Consider the following 23464-nt stretch of genomic DNA (forward strand, 5'->3'; position numbering starts at 1 on the left):
CGATATCGATATTATGATAAATTTGAAAGATATTCATTCTATGGATTTCATTCGTTGCTTTCCAGGATATGGAAGAAAAGAAAGAATGAAAACAATAGATATATACAATGGAAAAATTGAATTACGTGTCGTGAGACAGAATTTTGATGAATTTAAATGAGGTGTGTATTGTAATAAAAATTCATATATATATATATATAGTTCGAGAAGGATCCGCGAATCAAGAGAAATTTTGATAATCGTTTTATTTGTATACAACGTGACGAGAGCGAACCAAGACACACGTGCGCTTACACGTGTCCGATATATATTAGAGTGTGCGTGGTGGAAGAAAAAAAAAAAAGGCAGAACGCCGTCAGCCAAGCACCTGTTAAGACCGCCTTTGTTAAACGATTTTACGCATTGTGCTTCCAAGTACCAGCCACTTGTCTTTCGCGGGTCGTTGTGTCGCGATAATTCGAACATTAAAGCAACAATAGTTAATGTCACCGGTATCTATATCATCATCCATCCAAAATTCCATTTCCATTTATCCACATATGTATCGCATATATACGCTCGATCGTTTCGCGAAAAATTTTGACGAATACAACTACGATATATGCGAAACACGTTTAATTTATTCGCTTAAACATCTCCTGTGTACAAATATAATTTAAAAATAATTAATTAAAATCAAATCAACTACGAAATCGATTATATCAATGATCATACAATTAATTATTATGAGAGATATTTTTTGAGCAATAATGGACGAATAGGTTAGTTTTAAGATGGTCGAAAATTTTTATATAAAATATAAATATTATTTAATAATTAAAATTTAAAATTAAATATTATTAATAATTAATTTATATAAATATTATTCATTAAATATTATTATATTAATAAAATTATACGTATACGTAAATTAATATATTAATTTTATATAAATATCACGTATACGTAAATTTTTATATATACATCGATGAATTGAAAATTGGAATACCAATTTTTTCGACTCTTTGTAACCAACGAAACGAAAAGCTTCGCTAAACGTTATCCTGTCTCGTTCCTTCTAAAATATCGAAATCTCGAAAAATCTCAACGGCGCGAAGCAACTGATCTACTCTACGTTATCGCAAGGATAAACTAAGGAATAAAATAACTCGGTACGAAGCTTTTTACACATTGAAGCAAGATTTACGAGTCGTGCGTACGATGCAGAAAACGAGCCCTTAAAAATCAATAGGGCTGTGTGTGTCCCCTGTCGAATTCACCCCCTCTGGACACGTTAGAAAAATGCAACTTACCCTTTCGGATGGTGAGTGCACTTGGTAGGCCGCGGAGCATTGAGCGCATGCAAAGTATATATGCTGCGAACCCTCCTCTTTCCTAACTCCCTCGCTCCTCGAGGGGCCCCGACAGTTAGTCATCCCCCTCGATTTCTCATTGTATCGCGTTCTCGCAGATTCTTCCATATCTCTGTCCCTTCACAAAATTCCATCGCTTACGCAATCCTAATTTTTTACCCAAATAATTTTAATTTTATTCAACTATTTCCTCTCCCCCTCCCCCCATTTTCTCCATTGATTCGAGATCGAGTACGCCCGTTTGCGCGAATTATATGATCATGGAAATAATGAAATTTGATCATAATTTAATGAAAAATTTTTTATTATTATAATTGTAACTATTAAATTTAATGAACATATAATTGATGAAATTCCTGATATATGAAGAGAAAAGATTGCGAAATCAACTGAGGGAGAAGAATGATATAGATATTCAGATAATGATGGATAAACTGTTCATCCTATTCCTGGTCTTGGGTAAATTTCTTAATAATAATATTAAAATGGTGGAAGTAATCAGAATCTAATATTATTTATTCGAGGAAAGGCTATATCTGGAGATCCTAATATTAAAGGAATTAATCAATTTCTAAATCCAATTAAAAATGGTATAATTATAAAAAAAATTATTAAAAATGCATGACTTGTAACAATTGTATTATAAATTTGATCATTTCTAATTCATGATCCTGGTGATCTTAATTCTATACGAATAATAAACCTTATTGATGAGCCTAATATTCCTGTTCATAATGCTAAGATAATATATAAAATTCCAATATTTTTATGATTTGTAGATATAAATAATTTTATGATTAAGATTTAAAAAAATTAAGTTTTATTTTTTAATTTTGAAGACTAATAGTTTGAATTAACTTAAAATCTTAAAAATTAATTAAGTATTAAATCTAAAAAAGAATTAAATTGTAAATTTAATTCTGCGAATTCGTATCGTAATTGCCAAGTAATTTATTAATATATTTCTAATATTATTACATTTATAATATATTTATAATATTATCTATATATTTCTTAATAATATATATAAAATCAAAGATGGGATAGGAGATGCATCATCGATCGAGAGATCGTAATTTTCTTGAATGATCCGGAAATCATTTGATAATAAATATTTATTTGAAAAAAAAGGGAGGCACGTTTTATTATTATCAATTTTAGGATCAATTATCAATTATTTGATTTCCTTTTGCCGTTTTCCAAACTCGAACGAGTTAATTTTTTTTTTTTTTTTTTTTTTTTAATATTTTCTTATTTTATAAATATTTGAAAACACAAGAATACTACTTTCCGCTCTACTTTTCTCGTAACTTTCGTTCCACGTTGCCATTATCATCCCCTCCAACTTTCCTAAATCCCTATTCCGTGATTTCGAAACTTATTTCTTAAATAAAATAACAAATGATACAATTCGAATATGGCAGAATATATCTTTCTACGCAACTGTTATATTCCCTTATGAATCGTATCAATCCTCGAGATCTGTCCGTTGCAAGTAAGAAACCCATAAGAGGGAAAGAAAGGGAAAAAAAAAAAGGTCATTTTCAGAGTTAGAACTCGTTTTATTTGATAGTCGTGTTTATGAGCAAAATTACTTCTCTAACGGTTCTCTGTGCAGAGTAGCAGAAATTCTCATATCTGGTTAAATTGACCCTGATGGATTAAAAAAAAAAAAAAAAGAACGCCATTTCCCATCTCATTATCAGAGAAATAAAGTATCAAAGCGGTGCTTAAATATTTATCACGTTTTACGATAATATTGATAAATATTAAAAGGATTCATACGAGCTTCGTATAAATATGTATACGTATAATTATAATTTAGTGGTTGTAAGTTATTACGGTTGTTTTGTAATCATTATTTATTTGAAATTTTAAGTAACAAGCAAATATCGGATATTTGATAAACATTTTATTTGCTTTTATTTACTTTTTCTAATTTTTTTTTTTCCTCCTAACGTGTTACAATAACATATTCGATATCAATTTCTTCGAGTTATATCATAGTCTGAATTCGGCGTCTTAATAATGTCGTTTTAAAAATTCGATAGAAAATTTTTTTAAATTTTCGCGCATTAGGGATTTGGAATAGAAGATTGATTTGAAAAATGCAGATTAAATATACGCATGTGTATCTATCTATTGCAAAATGGAATAAATGGAATTTTTTGTTTTTATAATAATAAAAATTGTAAATAAAAAATGTCTGATAAATATAAAATTTTCGAATTTACTCAAATCTTACATATTTTTTATATATATTTTTATATTATACATATTTTTATTTCTATCGATAATATTTGATATTTTATTCATAATACTCGTGATAAATTTATTTCCTTCGTTAAATTTCACATAATTTTTTTTCAACAACTTTGAAACGAACAATGAACGACTAGGAAAATTTAAGAAGAGATTTTTTTTTGATGAGACAATATTTTATTAACAATTTTTTCTGAGATTGTAAAAATATAAATAATTGTTTGAAAATTCGGCTAAACTCGTAATCAGAACACGTGGCATGAATAAACGTTTGAGATCGTCATCACGGTTGAACTGACGAAATGCAAGAATAGACAGCATATTTATTTTAGCAAAATCAGTTTATCGGTCGAAGAAAAGAAAACACGCTCGTCACGGTACTTGTTCTTGAATACATACATATACACTAGAACCACGTGTTCCTTTCGCTCTCTTTCTCAACTCTCTTTCGTCGCTCCCGTATATTGTGTGACGAGGTGGAGTAAACCAATTAATACTGAAACAGCCACTGTTGCAACGCTAACTACATTACACGTATATATGTGTATAAACAACTGGTAGATCGCGATAGTTCGATTTCGATGTGAAATAACGATAAACATCTCGGAAAATGAAACGAAAAAGAAGAAACATGTTTTCTTTCAACAACAATGAACGTTAAAAAAAACTGCACGACTTTGGAATTTGGAATATTACGATGAAACTTTACGTTATCGATGAAATTAATATAAACAAATCAACTATTTAACTCCGAATTACCGTTTATCATTGTATATATTACGAAAAACTAATTATTTAACTGGAAATATTCTTATATCTTTCGATTACTAATTATTAATAATTTAAAACAATCTAATTAACAATTAATTGATAATAATTTAACAAAATTTATAATAATAAGAAATATTCATTCTATGTATCCTACTTTTGTTTTTCAATATGATATCCAATTTTTCTTAATAAATCATTAAATAAATTGTATTGTATCTACATGTATGTAAACGTGTCATACAATCGTATAAACGCATAATTCAAGGAGATACAAAAATATTAGAAATGATAATAAATTGCATGCATTATTTTGTATAATAAATTGCTAGATATAGATTTTTGTAAACGATCTGTAATAGAAAGATATGCGATTCTTGCGAATTAGATAAGTGACAATTAACCACGAACTCGTGCAACGTTGTGTTTAATCAGAAAGAAATGTCAAAACATATCATAGTTTTTTCGTGATCATAAGTTTTTTCCTTTTATTGTCATTATGTACGTTTATGTGAAAAAGAATTTCAAATTATCAAAATTTTCTTTCTCAATTGATTGTATAATAATAAATCAAATAAGAAAATGTTATTTGAGTAAAGCCAAACAATTTGTGATGTATTTAGAATCCATAGTATTTCGAATAATGATAGCAATAAATTTGCAAACAATGGATTCTTCGTTAAAATTGACAGCAACTATCGACAAAGACGCACAAAGCAGAAAAACTCACCGAACTCTGCGGGGAATTGGATACACTTGGAGACCGCTGCACGGTAACCAACGCCATGATAAGGACCTCCCACGATGTTGAAATGTTGGAGATAACACTCACTGCCACTGTGCACTCACGTAAAAACGATCGGATCGTTTAAACCACGAAAAAACGATCATTTTTCACGCACTTCTAACGGCATCACGCTCGCGGCAGCCATATTCGATACAGTCTAACGTAGCGGTCAGTCTGCGCATGCGTATAATCACGGCGTGCGCACCGCCCGCGATTTTGCTTATCGTATAATGACGTCATGTGACTAATACTTTTTCATTTGTTTAAATAATAAAGTAACTTGAAAATTAAACAACATGTAGAAATCTGATGATGTTATTTATATAATTTTTATATATATGCCGTAAATAAAGAAAATTATGATTTTTCGAAATCTCGAACTATCATTTTTTTCTATAGCTTTTTTACAATCATATAATTTTGAATTAATTCATAATTTCGTATTTTATTTTTTATATTAACATACAGTTTTTGATTTTTTTATCGACATTATGAAACGGAAAGTTATGAAATTTCATGATTAAAACAAAAATAATAAATTTTATTTTTAAATATTATATTTTGTACTTTTAATTTATATTATTAATAACTGAAATAAATATAAAAAATTTTCTATTTTTCTAAAGATAAATTTTATCAAGAAATATTCTAATATTATATTATATCGATATAAAATTTTTTATTTTTCATGATTTTCACAAAATTAATTTTAATTTCTTATAAATTTATACTTATATTTACATAGATTTTTATATAATTAATAAACATACTTAATAATATATTTATTTATAATTATAATTGTGTTTTAAAAAAATATATCTTTATAATTGTATACTTTTAAAAGTTAATATTCAAAATTATCCTTTAAATTTTAAATAAATATTATAAATGTAATTTTTTATGTTACATCAATAGAGTTATGTTTTAAAACGATTCAAAAATCTATCGATATTGCAAAGGAAGTTGTATGTGATAATCATTCGATTATAAATCGAGAATTCGAAATCGCTTTGAAACATCCGTAAGACTTATTGTTAGATAAGATTGTATATAAAATAAAAAGAATATTATACAAATTACGTGAATTATAATTTTATAGTCACGTATATACATACTTGCTAAAAAAATGTTGAAATCGTCTAAAATTTTTACACCAACGAATCAAATAAGATTAACCAACGTGGCCGTGGTTCGTATGAAAAAAGCAGGAAAACGATTTGAGATCGCTTGTTATAGGAACAAGGTTATCTCTTGGAGAAATAAACTGTAAGTCTTTGACAGCCGATCAAAACAAAAATGTACGTTACATTGTTGATATATACTTGACATCTAACCTAAATAAATTTTGTCATTGTATCCTATCTTTTTCCTTTTTTATTTTTTTCTTACACATATATTTTATTTTTTATTAATAATTGTAATAACAAAATTATATTTCAGAGAAAAAGACATTGATGAAGTTTTACAAACACATACTGTATTTATAAATGTTTCAAAAGGTCAAGTAGCAAAAAAAGAAGATCTTATAAAAGCTTTTGGTACAGATAATCAAACAGAAATTTGTAAAGAAATTCTCACAAAAGGAGAACTTCAAGTTTCTGACAAAGAAAGGCATTCGGCTTTAGATTCTATGTTTAAAGATATTGCCACAACTGTTGCTAATAAATGTATAAATCCAGAAACTAAACGTCCATATACGATAACTATGATAGAAAAAGCTATGAAAGACGTACATTTTTCTGTAAAACCAAATCGAAATGCAAAACAGCAAGCTTTAGATGTGATTCCTCAATTAAAAGCTGTAATGCCACTTGAACGAGCTCAAATGAGACTCAGAGTTTTGGTTTCGGGTAAAGAAGCAAAGAAATTAAGAGATAAAATAGAAAAATTAGTAACAAAACTAGAAACAGAAGAATGGGACAATGGAACGTTAGATTTAGTTTGTTTAATTGATCCTGGACATTATAGAGAGATAAATGAATTAGTAAGATCTGAAACTAAAGGTTCAGGATTATTGGAATTACTTAATTTAAAAGAAATTGTTGAAGGAGATGAAGTTTTGGAATAAATAATTAATTTTACTGAATGTTATTATTGTTATCATCTTATAACCTTTTTTTTTTATACATATTCCTTTATGTAATTTATTATTATGCTTAAAACTATATATTTATTTACAATATAATTATTTCATAAAGTTTTTTGTATCACATATAAGTAATTAAAAATTTTGGTACAGATAATCAAACAGAAATCTAATTAAAAATTTGATATGACAGCAAATAATCTAACATGACAATGACAGCAATAATCTTTTAATATATGTATATAATATAAAGAAAAATTGTTTCTTATTAAATTAATTAATATATATATTTTGATAAAATTACATATAATTGTTTAACAAAAGTAACAAAATATCACATAAATCAGAATCATTTTATGATGATATATTTAAAAATATATCATAATCGAAAAATATATATCTTATAGTGTTTTATTAAAAGTCTTTACATAATAATTACTTAATGTTTTAATTACTATGTACATTTAATAATACAATAATAGAATATAATCAGTAACTGATACTTATAATTTCATCAAAGAATATTTACAACTTATCTACTATGAAGATACATTTAGAAAAAATATTACCGCATAAATTTTGCATACAATATTTGATTGTTATATTATTTTTACAATAAAAATAAAAATCTACAAATTTTTTTCATAAGTTTTACTTTTCCTCATTTTTTTCAACTTCTACTCTAGGAATATAAATATTTTCTGTACGTTGATCACATTTGGCTGCAATACGTGATGTTGTTAGTAGGAAGTTTTGTAATTTATTTAAATATATTTGTGCTTCTTTATTCAATAAACCATCTTGAACCAAAAATGCAACATTTCTTTCTACTCGTTTGCATACTGCTTTCGCTGAATGTAATGTAGAACAAGCCTTACCACCACCCTGTTGAAATATAAAATAAAATATAATAAAGTTATCTATATAATAAAAAAAGTAAAATAAAAATATCATTTACTGGAATAATATAGGTTTCTTGAGGTGGTAGTTGATTGGCATATTCTGCTATCCATTCTTCCAAATCATTGATATGTTTACTTTCAAATGCTTTACTTTTTCCTGGCATCGGTTTTAATATAGCATGACTTAAATCAAATAAAATCATTTGCACTCTTTTTAATTTATCAACATAAGGATGTTCAACTTTACTATCTGTTGCAAATTCCCTTGCCAATCCTATTTGTGCTAATAATTCTTCAGTTGAAACAAGAGCATTAAATGTTACATCATTTTGGTTACTTATATCTGCATTTATATTTGATAATTGTAAATCATTGTCTTGTATAGAAACATCTTCTTTTTTTGTTACTTTTGATGCAGAACTACTACTGCAAAAAAATTATTTTATTTCGAGACATAATATTATATTGAAATATGTCTTAATATTACATTATAATATGTCTTAATTATTATGAATTTTTTTTTTTTATATTTTTTATTAGAAAAATTTTAATATAATTATTTATGATACAAAAGAATTTATTAACAAATATTTTTTCTTAAGTAAATTTTTATAGCATATGATTCAACTTTTTAAAATAGATTATACATAAACAAATTTCTATATTTTTATTTTATAATATGATTATAAAACACAACTTTTTTAATATATTTATAATATATATATATATATTATTTTTATAATTAAATATATTCTAAATCAATAATATTTTAATACAACATTAAATATTATAGAATAATTTAATTTTATAATTTCAATAAATGTTACTAAAATATAATAAAAAAGAAGAAAAATATTGCTATAAAACAAGAATTTACAATTTAATATTAATCCATACTATATCATGAAATAAAATAATGTTTAGGTTATACTCTTGTCATATACCTATTTCTAAATGATGCTCGTAGTCCGGTTTTATATAATAAAACAGGATTTTTCCATATACTTCTAACTACTTCCATATCTATAATAATCAAATCTAAATATAATTACGTTAATATACTATTTCTAAACGTACAGTTTTAATTCAAGTAAGAGAAACGATATACGCATAATCTTTAAATTACTTCGTGATCATGTTGCTGGTTAAACCTGCGCATCACAAACGATGTGAAATATTTTATTAAAAATTTATTTTTCATAAAAGTTTTTCAATATTCTACATAAAACTATTGTACATGTATAGACAAACATGTATATATAAATTGAATTTTTAAGAATTTTTTATTAAAAAGAATATATAGTAACTATAGAAATAAACATCAAGAGTTCATAGATTGGATTTTCTTTTTTGATATTCTTAACATTGGTTTAATTTTGATTTTAATATATGTATGTATGTAAGAATATATTAGTTATATAATAATTAAAAATATGTAAAATTTTTTTTATAGAATTTGTGCAATATTTTTAAATAATTAATAATAGAAAAATGTATAAATTTTTTTTGAAGTTTATTTGTTATAAAAAAAATAGCATAAAATATAAAATATATATTTATTTATTATTAGTTGATTTATTTTCTTTCTCAATTTTTCTTTATTCGTTAGTATCTATTATACTATATTTACATATGTACTTTTATATGTATTCGCATGTATTTGAGTAGTAATAATACATATCACGCGCGCGCATTCACGCAAACATAATAATATAATAATATATTCGAGAGACGTTTGGAGAGTCAATTTTAGAGACCAAACAAAAACAAAAATATTAATTGAGACTTATTTATATTTATTAAATTAACATATAAATAATTGAAATTTGCATTAAAAGAAACGAGGCACACGTATAATGAAACAGCTCTATCTCTATTTTATTGCTTCATTTCCATTAACATTTTCACAAAATTAAATTGTTTATTAAATAAGTCTCAATCGGTTTATATTTTTATATATCAACTTGTGTTTATTTTAACTTTTAGAATCGATTAAAAATATTTTATAAATATATTAACTTTGTATATATTACACATGTAAATAATAATATATATGATAAAACAATTATTTTATTAAAATTTATTCTCACAGTTTAATGTAAAGAAACATTTGTATTTTTTAAAGATATTTTTTAATTGGTATTTTTAATAAATAATATCACATATTTTTTATGAAATAAAGTATTATTAATTTATGCAATACATAAAATTTAATGTACATAAATTTAAATTAATAAAATCAAAATTCATATTAATTTCTTATCATATTTCTATAAAAAATAAATGAAATTTTTTAATAAAAATAAATAAATTATAAAATATATATATGTTTAGTAGACAAATAAAGTATATTTGCTTTTAAACATATAATTTTATTCATTTGATATAGATACTTACAAGCTATATGTACTACATTTAAAATAAATATTCAATATTATATATAACATAAAATTCTAATCACTACGATTATCATTATATTATTATTATTATATAGCATTATGATATTGTATATAATATTGCAATGTTATTACTATGAAATATATGTATAACATAAATATATAATATGTCATTAATTATTCAATCAAATTTTTTAAATATAATTCATTTTACATTAATGACATAATTTGATAATATGATATAGAATAAAGAAAGATTATTAAATTAATATTAAATAATATTTTATGGCAGTTATGTAAATTAAACAATTATACAATTATATTATTGTGTATATAATATTGGAATTAACAGTTGAAGAAATATTAAAAATTATTTCCCTTAAATTTCACAATAACGATATATAAATGCTTATCGAAATTGAAATTCATTGATGCTTAAAATTACAACAATATATTCAAGTATATAATTTTTTTTTTTTACAAATATTTAGTCTATTTTGAAAACTAAAATAATGTATAAAAATAATAATAAAAATAAAAATATATATAAATAAATAATTGAAAACTAAAATAATATAGAAATAAATTTGCATAAATAAATAAAGTTTTAAATTCATTCTAAATGTATATTACACTGTACATTAATAGTTTTATAGAATTTGATATGTAATTTCACTATTTAAATTATTAAGATTTGATAATTTACTTATATCATAGCATCAATTTTTACTATTTATAATAAATATGTTTATAACTTTTAACAATTATGATACACAAATGATTCGTTTTACAATATTTAACATTTCATTAAATTATATTGTTTTAGCTAAATATTATATTTTGAGGTACTAATTTGTGATATAATGCATATATTTTATTTATTTATTATATTAACAATGTACTTTAATAAATTATTACTAAAACTTACTTTGTAACTTATACTTTTATTTATGTATAGAAATTATTTTGTTGTATTTAGTCACCCACGTTAATTTTCTCTTGTAATATTTGATAGTAACAGGCCTAAAAAATATACATATTAATTAAACTTTTAGATATTAGATTTCTAGATCTAGATTTCTAGAAAAACTATTTTTCTAGAAAAATTATATCTTACCTTAAGAGTAGTGAACATAATTCCAAGTTCTCCATTCTGTAAATAAGGTTCCATAAAATCTTCTATAAAATGTATTTCACTACCCAACTGTAATACACTGGCACGAACAACCACAAAACAAAAAACAGGAAACAATTCATCCATTGTCCACAAATATGTAGTTCCCAATTGCTTTTGAACTGCCTATTATAAATAGTATATAAGATAATAGTATATAATATTTATAATTATTATAATGATATAATAATTATATATATATAAAGAAGCTAACTTACTTGTGTCATTTGTTCAAATGTATTTCTAACGACTAATAATTTCTCTAACGGAGAAAACGTGGTTTTCAGTTGTTGTAATGTTTCTATTGCCTCACTGAAGTATGGTTCATTTTGATACGGTAATCCATTTTCATTCAAATTCATAACATTTGAATTTTTCCAAAATTTTCTAAAATTTTATTATAAATCTCGGAAATTTAATAAATGATATAAAAAATATAATACATATATGATAATAATACTTATTATTTGTTTTATGTTTTTACTGATTACTTACTGATCAATATCCAGAAAAGCCATAAGTGTTATATCAGGTTGTTTATTCCATTTCATTAATCTTTCCCAATAAGCATCATCTTCTTTTTTATTGTGTAAAGCATATAGTACAAAAAGTGCTGAATGCACACGAGGTAACAATATTGGATGAAGTATTGCTGCAGCGCTTATAACTTGACTAATAAAATAAAATAACATAAATAAAAAAATCATAATTTATGTAAATAATTAATTAAAATGTACCTTTCTTCTTCGTTTTTTTCTGTTTCCAATACATATTCTTTTCCACCTCGTGGTAATGCCGGAAATAATAAGACAACTATTTCATATATTCTTGAAGTAATACTACGAAGTTCAGATACAGCATGACTAAGTAATAAAGGATGAACTCTTACACCACCATAGGTAGCTGTATATACAGCAGCAACTTCTGTTAAAAGTGCTCCTAATGGGTGATATGAACTATCGAATGCTTTAATTAGATATTTGTGAATTTCACTATAGCTTTGAATAGTAAGTTTGTCTCTTCCAAAACAAGGAATCTTATCTAATTCATCAATTACTTCATTATTTTTTTCTTTATTAATATTTGTAATTGTCAGATGCTTTTTTCGTTGTAAAGCTTTTTGATGCGACTTAGTTATTATGCTAGCAATATTTTGCCAAACACGTTGAGTCTCAGCAGACTTATCAACTACACTCATAGTTTTTGAACCTGGTTCAGGTACACCAAGTTGTTGATAACACTGTCTAAATATAGCTTTCCATTTTTGATCTGGCGATACACATAATTTTCCGAAAGATCTATATAATAAAAAATATATAAATTTAAAATTTCATTAAAGTAAATATTAATTGATAAATTACTTACATTGGTTTTGAATAACTTTGTATATTTCCATTAGCTTTATTCATGTGTAATGTTGCAATAACTTTTACACCTTCATTCCATGCACCATTCATATTACCTTCTAATCGTTCACCACTTGTAAAAGTTAATGTTCCTTTACCATAAAAAATACCAGCTGATTTAAATTCACCTTCATAATGAGTACCATCTTCAAATACCATAACTCCATGACCCTTTTATTATAAGCATTTCATATAAACATTTTTAAATTTATATATATAAAAATTTAAAAAATTTTTAATTATTTACCGTTAAAACGTCTTGCATGAAAAATCCTTCATAATAAATACCATCTAAAGTTACTATTAAACCACAACCATGTTTCATACCATTACTCCATGATCCTAAATATTTTTCTCCTAAAATGATATACTACTTAGTTAATTAATATTTATTTATATAAGCATATTTATATTTATTAATTATTAAAAAAATAATAATTTTTTTTCTGTCTTTAATTAGATTATAAAAAACTTATAAATATTTGTAAATAATAAATACCTGTCATAATATCATCCATAATTCCATATCCCTGTTTAACACCTGCAGCCCATTCTCCAATGTAAACTGATGCTACAGATGCCATGAAATGACCTTCTTTTTTAACACCATGACCATGTGGTAAACCATCTTTAAAATATCCTTCATAAAAATCTCCATTATTATATCTAAAATATTTTTATATTTTTATATTTTATTTAAAATAATATACTATTTTGCATTAAATTTCAACCATTATTTAGAAACTAACTTCATTGTTCCATATCCATTCTGTTGACCATCTTTCCATTGTCCTTCATATACACCTTGTGATGGAATTTCCATTTTACCAGAACCATGAATAATACCTTTGTGAAATTGTCCTGCATATTTACGTCCATCAGACCACTCTAATTTCCCAGAACCATGTGGTTTACCATTTAACCACCGTCCTATATATAAAAAAAAATTATTTTTTTATATTATTTTTGTGTAATCAGTTTTTTTTTTACATTAAATAATTTTTAATTATTAAAATTATTAAAACTATAATAATTTTTAATGATTTTAAATTTTTAAAGAAATTTTGCTATTTTACTTTTTTCTTATGAACATTATTGTAATAATAATATAAAATGTATCATATATATTATTATTGAATAATGAATCTTACGAACCAGTATATTTTGCATCTTTAAAAACACTGTGCTTTGTGAAAGAGAATGAGCTAGAACGTACTACTGGAGGTATATGTCCAATAACTCTTTGTAGGCTACATTTTATAGCATTTTGTAAAGCATACAACCATTCATTTCGATCAAAAGGTGTTGGAGTATATAATACAAATGTATCTTCTGGTGCTATTACTGATATAGCATTCTAAAATATAGGTATATGAGATATAAAAACTTTTTACCATAATTATGCATCAATATATAGTGATAGTTATATATTTACATATATTTAGAATTTTATTCATGAAATTATAAAATGAAATGCAATAAAATAAAAATTTTTTACATACATATTAAATACAATCTCTACTTTATATAATAATACATAGCAATATGATTTTCTATTTTCTTGTACTAATTATATTTATTTTTGTTGTTCTATTTTTATTTAATATAAAATAATGTCTTTATTCAAATATTATTTATAAAATGTGATCTAGCTAGATTAAAGTGAAATTAGTTTGATTTCAAATAATTAAAAATTGATATGGAATTAATTCAGTTTTTTCTTTATTTGCGAATTGGAAAGAATTAGAAATCTGCTATCCAAATCCATACATTTTATCTTCTTATAATGCTAGATTTGTCTCTTAAAAAAAATAAATAATCTTAAATTAAAATTATTTAATCTAATCTAAAAACAGATTTCTATATTTAACTTAAAAATCAAAAAGGATAGAAAAATTTTCTATGAGATAAAAAAATCTTTTTATAATTATAGAATTGATTAATCATTTATAAATTGATCAATCTATAATCTATAAATTTTAGAATGATACGATTTATTATATTCTAATATGATACAATTGATGTAAATTATTTATAATATATCTAATATGAAAAAAATAAATATGAAATTTGATAAAGATTAACAAATATATATACAAATATATAATTTTAAACTTTAACTTTATGTTTAATTTGTTTGTAAATATATAGCTGCCACTATAAGTAGATATATTTAAATAAAATAAAATTTAACATACTTGTACTGTTTCAGAGTCTGGTAAAGGTTCTATCCATAAAGTTTTGAGTGGATGTACCATATGAGAAGTACCACTAACATGAATAAATATATCAGTTAATAAAACAAACCAGTGTGTAGAAAATCTTCCAGAATTAAGTATTGATAAAGGATGCGTTCGTGATTCTCTAATAAGTCTTCTATCAGGAGATCTTAATAATTCTCCAAGTTTTCCAGAATTCTCCCAAAATAATTTAGTTGTTTCAGCTTCTTTTTGTTGTTTTTCTTGATCATCACATATTTGTTCCCATTTTATTAAAGCTTCTTGCATTCGTTCTATACCCATTCTTGTACCATTACATTTCATTAGATTTAAAATCATATTCTTATATCTGTATATAAATATAATGTCTGTTATCATAAATAGAAAATAATAAATCAATGATAAATTGTAATATTGATTTTTTAAATATTGTTAAATATGATTTTTTAATATAATTTTAATATTTAATTTCTTAACAATAATCAAATAGTCTTTACTTGTCTTTTTATGATATATTTTTAATATGTTATTTTATAATATAATATAAATATATTATAATATAAATATAATTTTAGTTTTTAAAATAATTATTTATTATAAAAATAATTTTTATTAATTTTATTATAGTTTAAGCATTTTTTCAGTTTCAATATTCAATAATTAAAAAATAATATTATTATTTTTTATATATATTTAAATATATTTACCTATTTAATTTATATAATGGATGTTGTAATGCCATAGTAATAATGATTTCATCAGTAATTTTTTTAGTTTCATTAGTTTTTAACTTATCTATAAATAAATTTGTTATTATTTGTGGTACTTCAATTATTTTTGCAATATATGTAAATCCACTCAAAGAAATAACATCACACACTGCATTTAAATAATATTTATATACAGTAATATATTCTTCAACATTAGCAATAACTGTTACATCATATGCTTCACCAATATGATTAAAATAATCCCATAAACTAATCACATTTAATGCACTGAAACTTAATAATTCGGTATAACATCGACATAATGTTTCATAAACATTTGATTCTTGCATAGCACCTCCTTTTTTTTGGAATGGTTTGATTAAATTTTGATAAACAACCAATATTTCTTCCAAAAAAATTTGATCACTTATCAAATCTTCAGAAATATTTATTTCAGGTTCATTTATCACAGAACAGCAACTGTAATTACCAGAACTAAAAATTTGTTGAGGACTACATTTAATATTTGTTTCGATATCAAGATGGAACATTTCACCAGTTTTACTGAAATCATATGATATTTTTTATAAGCAATATAAAAATTTGTTATTCTCTCTCATTTCTTATTTTTGTTTTTCAGAGTTAAATTATTTACCTTGAATGTCCAATAAAATATAAACCATGATGCATCATAACTAAGCTATGAAAACTACCAGCTGTCACATCTTTGGCTCTTTCATTTGGAAATAATTTTGTGGTAAATAAACGAGGTGCACTTTGATATGAATGTGGTTCTAATGTCACCTGTTTATAATTATTTCTGCCCCAAGCAAAAACTCTTCCATCTAATGTCAAGGCAAGTACATGAAATGCACCACATGAAATTTTTCTCAATCCAGTATTGCTGAGTTTTGCTACTAAAATAGGTCTTGAACGTTTAACAATATCTCCTGTTCCTAATTGTCCATATTCAATGTCACCCCATGTCCAAAGTTCAGTAGATAAAATGTTATTACCAGTACGAGTTAAAATATTAATTCTTTCATTTAAACCTTGCTGAGACAATTCATGCTCTGAGGAACCAGTACTTGATGACCATGGAAATTCTTCACAGCGTAAACTTAGAGCCAAACTAGTAGCAGTAGGTTTGAGATATTCTTCTCCTACTTCCAAATGTTCACTACTATCATCTTTAAATTCATTTATATCTGAATTTCCACTCATATGTCTTGATAATGTAACAACTTTACCCCCTACATTTTTGACTCCTTCATATACTAAATTAGCTACATTAGATACATTTTGTTTTATTAATCTAGTTGGTTTTTCAATGTTTTCTAAAGGTATATCTTCTTTAACACTTCCATAAGATGAAACCCAAGATAATTGTCTGGTTAAAAATTGTCTTGCAGCCTCTGTATTTATAAAGATAACATTTTTTTTTTCTTCTTTGTCAGAGTCTATAGGATTATTGGAACACAATTCTCCATTTTCTACTATTTCAGAAATTTTTTCTTTTTTATTGCTTTCTGCAAATGAAGTTTCTTGTTCTTTACTAGCAACAGATAAAGCACTAATAGAATTAGTTGAATGATCTTCACTAAATTGCTGCATATGTCCCATAGGACAAGTATCTGATGATGTTAAACTTGTAGGACTTAATAATACAGTGTTGAGGCATTGAGGACATGAATTGACAAAAACTTCTTCCTCTAGTTCATTTTCACTATCAGTATCATTTTTTAAAGCTGTTGTTGTTTTTCTTACTGCAACTACATTAAAATTTGAACCACATGCAATAGCAGAAACAGTTCTACCTTCAAAAAATTTAACTTTTTTAGGCTCTATACTATTAATATCTATTTGCGATTGGTTTCCATTAGCCCAAAGTTGTCCATTTTCTGTTACAAATAATGCTGCTTGATCACTAACAGCTATTGATTTTACTTTAACAATTTCATTTTCTTGTTTATATCTGTAATAGCATAAGTTATTTAAATATTATTGTTTAACAATATCCAATTTTATAAAACCTACCCATGACTGCAACATTTAACTTCTTCTTTTAAGATTATTGTATCTATTATGGTCATATCCTGAGGATTTACTTTCAAAACATGTCCATTATTATCTACAATAAATAAATAATCCGAATTGGATGCTATGTCGATCACATCAAATTGAGCTCTTTTGAAAACCAATGACGGAGAGCTATTCTCCAAAAATGAAACTTCTCCATAATATAAATTATTAGTAGTTGTTGCTATAAAAATGTGATCTTTAATAGTAACTAGCCTACAAATTATACCATTCGGTTTGTCACCAAAAGCATATGATAACTTATCAACACCTCTCCATAAATGCATGTGTTTCTCCATTTTATAAGATATTTGACAGATAAGCTGATGTGCATAACCTAAAGGTATCTTATTTTAAAAAGTAAAGTTTTTAGTCAATAACGCTTTCGTCATGTGATTCGTGATTGAATCTCTTTCACTGAATTTTCTTGCAATAATACTCGAGAGAATTTACATATTGACATGATTAAACTAATAATTTCCTTATTATAATCCCAAAACTTAGTTCAACATATTTATGATAAGGCTATATACTACACTATACTATATTGCAACGAACACTTTAATAGTAATACTATCACATGATCATTTTACTAAATTAAAAGAGAGGGGATATATTTTTATTATTAAGTCTGATTTCCAATATAAAGATAATAAAATACTAATAATTTTTTCATTATATTAAATAAAATGTAATACTTGTATGTATAAATACGTATATATTTATATATAATAATATATTTAATTTTTATTATATTAATATTTTGTTGATTACTTCATGAAAGTTAGAATACATATGCATTTAAATTATTAACGGTAATCAAGATCAAATAAATATCAAATAAATATTAAATATTTTTTTAATGTTAATTCTATGACTAAATAATTTTTCAAAATGAAATAATTTTAGAACAATTTTATGTAATATTCCACCTGTTGCTTGTTAATATTTATTTCATTTAACTAATAAAAATGAAAATTAATAATAAAAAAAAAAGTTAAATGAAACTAAACATTAAAAATTAAATTTATTCAAATCTTACTTGATATATGAAATTAATTTTAAAATATAAAAATTAAATTCGACCAATTACTTTTAATTGATATGAGTGAAATCTAAATATTTTCGCTAAATATGTATATGCCTAAAAAGTCGTTTATTGTCGATCAAAATCGGATAAATTGAATTCGATGCACCAATCAGGAATACCCACATCTAAACTCCGATGTTTGTTGTAACGTCTGCTAGAATGGCAGCGATAAAATTGATTTGGTCTCTTTTCATAAATTTAATAATATGTGTGGTTCTTACTGTAGCAGGGTACGTAAAAAAACTTTCTTTTTATTTATAAAATTTATTATTTTTATATTTGTAAAAATATTTGCCACATGATGACTTTATAACCTCTTATTTTGTTAATCATTTATAAAAGCTATTAATATGAAACGCATACAATAAATTTTTTGAAAAACAATAAATAATAGAATTTTTAAATATTTTTATTAAATAATATTATTTTTTTTATTATTTATATGATATGTTTTTATAATAATACACATGTACATACATAGATATTTGATGTTGAATAATTTCTTAATTTCTTAATTTCCAAATTTTAATTTCATATATTTGTAATATATAATAAATTTTAATAAGATTGAAATTTTTGCAGAAGAGATTTTTATGCCATTTTAGGCATATCATCAACAGCAAGCCAACATGCAATAAAAAAGGCATACAGAAAGTTAGCAAAAGAATTGCATCCTGATAAAAATAAAGATGATCCAAATGCATCTCAAAAATTTCAAGATCTGGGTGCAGCTTATGAAGTACTATCAGATAATGAAAAGAGAGAAATGTATGATAAATGTGGAGAAGAATGTTTAAAAAAAGATGGTATGATGAATAATGCTGATCCATTTGCAAGTTTTTTTGGTGATTTTGGCTTTCATTTTGGTGGAGAATCTCATCATCAGCAAGAAACACCTAAGGGTTCTAATATTATAATGGATTTAGTAGTCACTTTAGAAGAATTATATAGTGGAAATTTCATAGAGGTAAAATTTTTTATTTATTTAAAAAAATTAGAATATGTAAAAAAAAAATTGTAAAATTTTTTTAGATAACAAGAAATAAGCCAGTAATGAAGGCTGCAAAAGGAACAAGGAAATGTAATTGTAGACAAGAATTGGTTACTCGCAATTTAGGAAATGGAAGATTTCAAATGATGCAACAATCGGTTTGTTCAGAATGTCCAAATGTTAAATTTGTTACTGAGGAACGTATATTAGAGGTTGAAGTTGAACCAGGAATGGTGGATGGCCAAGAAACTAAATTTACAGCAGAAGGTGAACCACATTTAGATGGAGAACCTGGAGATTTAATTTTAAAGATACGAACACAACCACATCCAGTTTTTGAAAGAATCGGTGATGATCTGTACACAAATATTACTATATCTATGCAAGATGCTTTAATAGGTTTTAAAATGGACATAGAACATTTGGATGGTCATAAAGTGACTATTCAAAGAGATAAAGTAACTAAACCAGGAGCTCGTATTAGAAAAAAAGGAGAAGGAATGCCTAATTATGAGAATAACAATCTTCATGGCACTTTGTATATTACATTTGATGTTGCATTCCCTGAAACGGAATTCACAGATATACAGAAAGAAGGTAAATTATTATTAAGCGTATAATTTTCCAATTGTTGATTTTTTTTTATTTTTCTTTCAGAAATAAAAAATCTACTCCAACAAGATTCTGTAAATCGAATTTATAATGGAATAAGTGGAAGTTAAGAACTTTAAATGCAATACATGTACAAGGTGATAAGAGTGCATACAACTAAAATGCGTGTGTTGACTTGTGTGTATCTACACCAAGTAGTGTTTTCACTTCTTTAAAAAGTGGATACCAACAGGTTTGGTAACCAAGTACTAAGTCAGTGAATTTGAAGTGAATACATGTAGCAAACACAATAACCATTGCAAGTACATGTACTTCCTTTTTTATTATAAGAGACTGGTCATATATATATGTGTATATTATTATCAATTACTTACATAAACATCAGCAATGGTTGAGCATTTTATTTAACAAAATAAATTATTTTATGTTTAATGCGTGGGTAATGTATGAGTGTTTTACATAAAAAAATTTTGCATTTAAAAAGTGAGACATACTCACTAATCATGATTTAATAACAACTAGCAAAATATTGTATTACAATTTTTCTATTGATATTATTTGCAATAAAATGTAAAACATCATCCAACGTCTATAACAAATAAGAATTATTCAATTATTTAACTTCCATTTTAGATTTTTATTAAAAAATTTTTTATATTAAATTATACATTACATTATATTTTACAAAGGTTTTTTTCAGTACCTTTGTGTACATTCCATTTACAAAAATTAAAATACAATTTTTTTATTAGATACATATATTATATTGTTTTATTGAGTAATCTTAAATATCTTCTTATAAAAAGAAGATTATAGATAAATAATAATTTTTGTATCTTTATCATAATTTTAATATACATATTTATATTTTTTATTAGTTTCAGTTTATATGACTGTTCCAAATATATCACCAATCCATTATAATTATATTAATAAAATTATATTAAAAATTAGTGTTCAAAAATTTTAAATGAATTCATTTGAATGTTTATATCTTTGTGTTTAAACTTCGAATAAATATAAATATGATTTTGTACAATTAGAAAACATTAATTAAGAAAACATTATTTAAACATAACAAGAATTATGAAACATTTTTTTTTGATGAATTGCAGACTATTGAAAAATATATGTAAGTATATCAAATAATATTACTTTCTTAATTTATATTTTAATTAAATTTAAATAGAATTTAAAAAAAAATTGAATGAATACAAATATTGTTAATAAAACTTTTAGAAATTTTTTTAAAATCACAAATAAATAAATTGCAATATATTTTCTTTTATAAATAAATTGAAAAAAAAATTAACGATTCAATTCAAAGCTTGTAAATTTATAAATTATTATATCTTTTTAAAGCAAAATTAATTTTATTCAACAAGTGTTTTTAACTTGTCATTCAATATATAAAATTAATTATAAAAAAATTTTTAAATTTATAAAAAAAATTATAAAAAATTTATATTTAAATTATCTTTAAGTTATACCTCATATAATTAAAATATTAACTTTATAATGAAACATCAAATGATATACTGGACATTTTAAGATTTGATATGATTTTTGACATATCTTTACATCATATAAAGAACTGTAAAAAAATTCATTGTCATATTTTTAAATATTTAATTTTGAGTATATAATTAGATGTTTAAAACAAAGTTAAATAAATTTTACATTTACAATTATTTTGCGATATAATAATAGAAATGAATACATATCCTATTCAAATAAAGAAAGACTCCTTTCTCTATTCTCCTGATGTGCTATTTCAGAATTGTTTTTTAAATTTAATTTAAAGTTGATCACAGTGTATTTAACAAAAATACATTTAATATATTATATTTAAAAATATATTTAAAAACATTCGTAATTTAATCCAACGTAAAAAAAAAAACATTCTTGTTTTTTTACTTACATAAATTAAAAAATATATAATAATAATAAATAAATTAAAATTATTTTTACTTTAATAAATAAATAACTTAAAAAAATTACATCTTTAATTATATTGTATATAGATAATAATACTTACGTTTTCGATATTTATTATTACAATCATAAATGGTTTACTAAAAAAAGGGAAATATGATATATGATATTATATTTCATAAAGAAAAAAAAATAGTTTTCCAAATATGAAAATCTTTATCATATTTTAATTTATATAAAGGATGAATAAAGTAATAATTTAAAAACATAACCTTATATTAATAATTTCTTTACAGACATATAAAGATTATATGAAGATTAATTTTTTGTTTTTTTTAAACAGAATTATATAATTTTTAATCAATCGATGCAGTACACTGTTCTTAATAAAAAGATATTAATCTATTTTATAAACAAAAATTTATTATAATTTATAAGATATTTTAATTTGAATTTTGTAAAACTTATTGTATGAAAGATGTATAAAGTGATCTTTGTTTAATTATTTTTTTTTAAATGTGTAATTTTATTGAAAAAATAATTTTTAATTTTTTGGAATATAATCCTTGCTTAAAGATTTATCTTATCTTTTTTAATAAACCATTTAAAATAAAAATGGAAATTTTACAATTAAAATTTCATACTTATTTATGTACGATTATGCATTGCTAGAAAGTTATATCAAAATGCTGTAT

General features: G+C 23.7%; 4 protein-coding genes across 4 annotated transcripts; 2 read left to right on the forward strand and 2 right to left on the reverse strand.

Moving 5' to 3' along the window:
- Window positions 1–6113: 6113 nt before the first annotated feature.
- Window positions 6114–7255, forward strand: LOC102678988 (ribosome maturation protein SBDS). Its single transcript, XM_006621916.1, has 2 exons — window positions 6114–6435; window positions 6610–7255. Exons 1-2 carry the CDS (start codon window positions 6296–6298, stop codon window positions 7235–7237), a joined length of 768 nt encoding a protein of 255 aa, XP_006621979.1. The 5' UTR covers window positions 6114–6295; the 3' UTR covers window positions 7238–7255.
- Window positions 7256–7648: 393 nt separating this feature from the next.
- Window positions 7649–9338, reverse strand: LOC102679131 (corrinoid adenosyltransferase-like). The gene is made up of 3 exons (XM_006621917.2): window positions 9102–9338; window positions 8214–8583; window positions 7649–8140 (listed from the first exon to the last, which is right to left on the reverse strand). Exons 1-3 carry the CDS (start codon window positions 9176–9178, stop codon window positions 7907–7909), a joined length of 681 nt encoding a protein of 226 aa, XP_006621980.1. The 5' UTR covers window positions 9179–9338; the 3' UTR covers window positions 7649–7906.
- A 2075-nt stretch (window positions 9339–11413) lies between these two features.
- LOC102679266 (alsin) lies at window positions 11414–18708 on the reverse strand. Its single transcript, XM_006621918.1, has 14 exons — window positions 18100–18708; window positions 16718–18037; window positions 16060–16626; window positions 15332–15701; window positions 14289–14490; window positions 13883–14063; window positions 13633–13799; window positions 13381–13490; window positions 13093–13304; window positions 12465–13025; window positions 12223–12399; window positions 11946–12114; window positions 11671–11853; window positions 11414–11576 (listed from the first exon to the last, which is right to left on the reverse strand). Exons 1-14 carry the CDS (start codon window positions 18438–18440, stop codon window positions 11529–11531), a joined length of 4608 nt encoding a protein of 1535 aa, XP_006621981.1. The 5' UTR covers window positions 18441–18708; the 3' UTR covers window positions 11414–11528.
- Window positions 18709–19284: 576 nt separating this feature from the next.
- On the forward strand, window positions 19285–21267 carry LOC102680219 (dnaJ homolog shv). Its single transcript, XM_006621927.2, has 4 exons — window positions 19285–19461; window positions 19814–20198; window positions 20264–20819; window positions 20880–21267. The coding sequence occupies exons 1-4, from the start codon at window positions 19367–19369 to the stop codon at window positions 20942–20944; spliced, it is 1101 nt and encodes a 366-aa protein (XP_006621990.2). The 5' UTR covers window positions 19285–19366; the 3' UTR covers window positions 20945–21267.
- The last annotated feature ends 2197 nt before the right edge of the window (window positions 21268–23464 follow it).

Source organism: Apis dorsata, unplaced genomic scaffold, assembly GCF_000469605.1.
Source record: "Apis dorsata unplaced genomic scaffold, Apis dorsata 1.3 scaffold_650, whole genome shotgun sequence".
In the NCBI taxonomy this organism is placed as follows: Eukaryota; Metazoa; Arthropoda; class Insecta; order Hymenoptera; family Apidae; genus Apis; species Apis dorsata.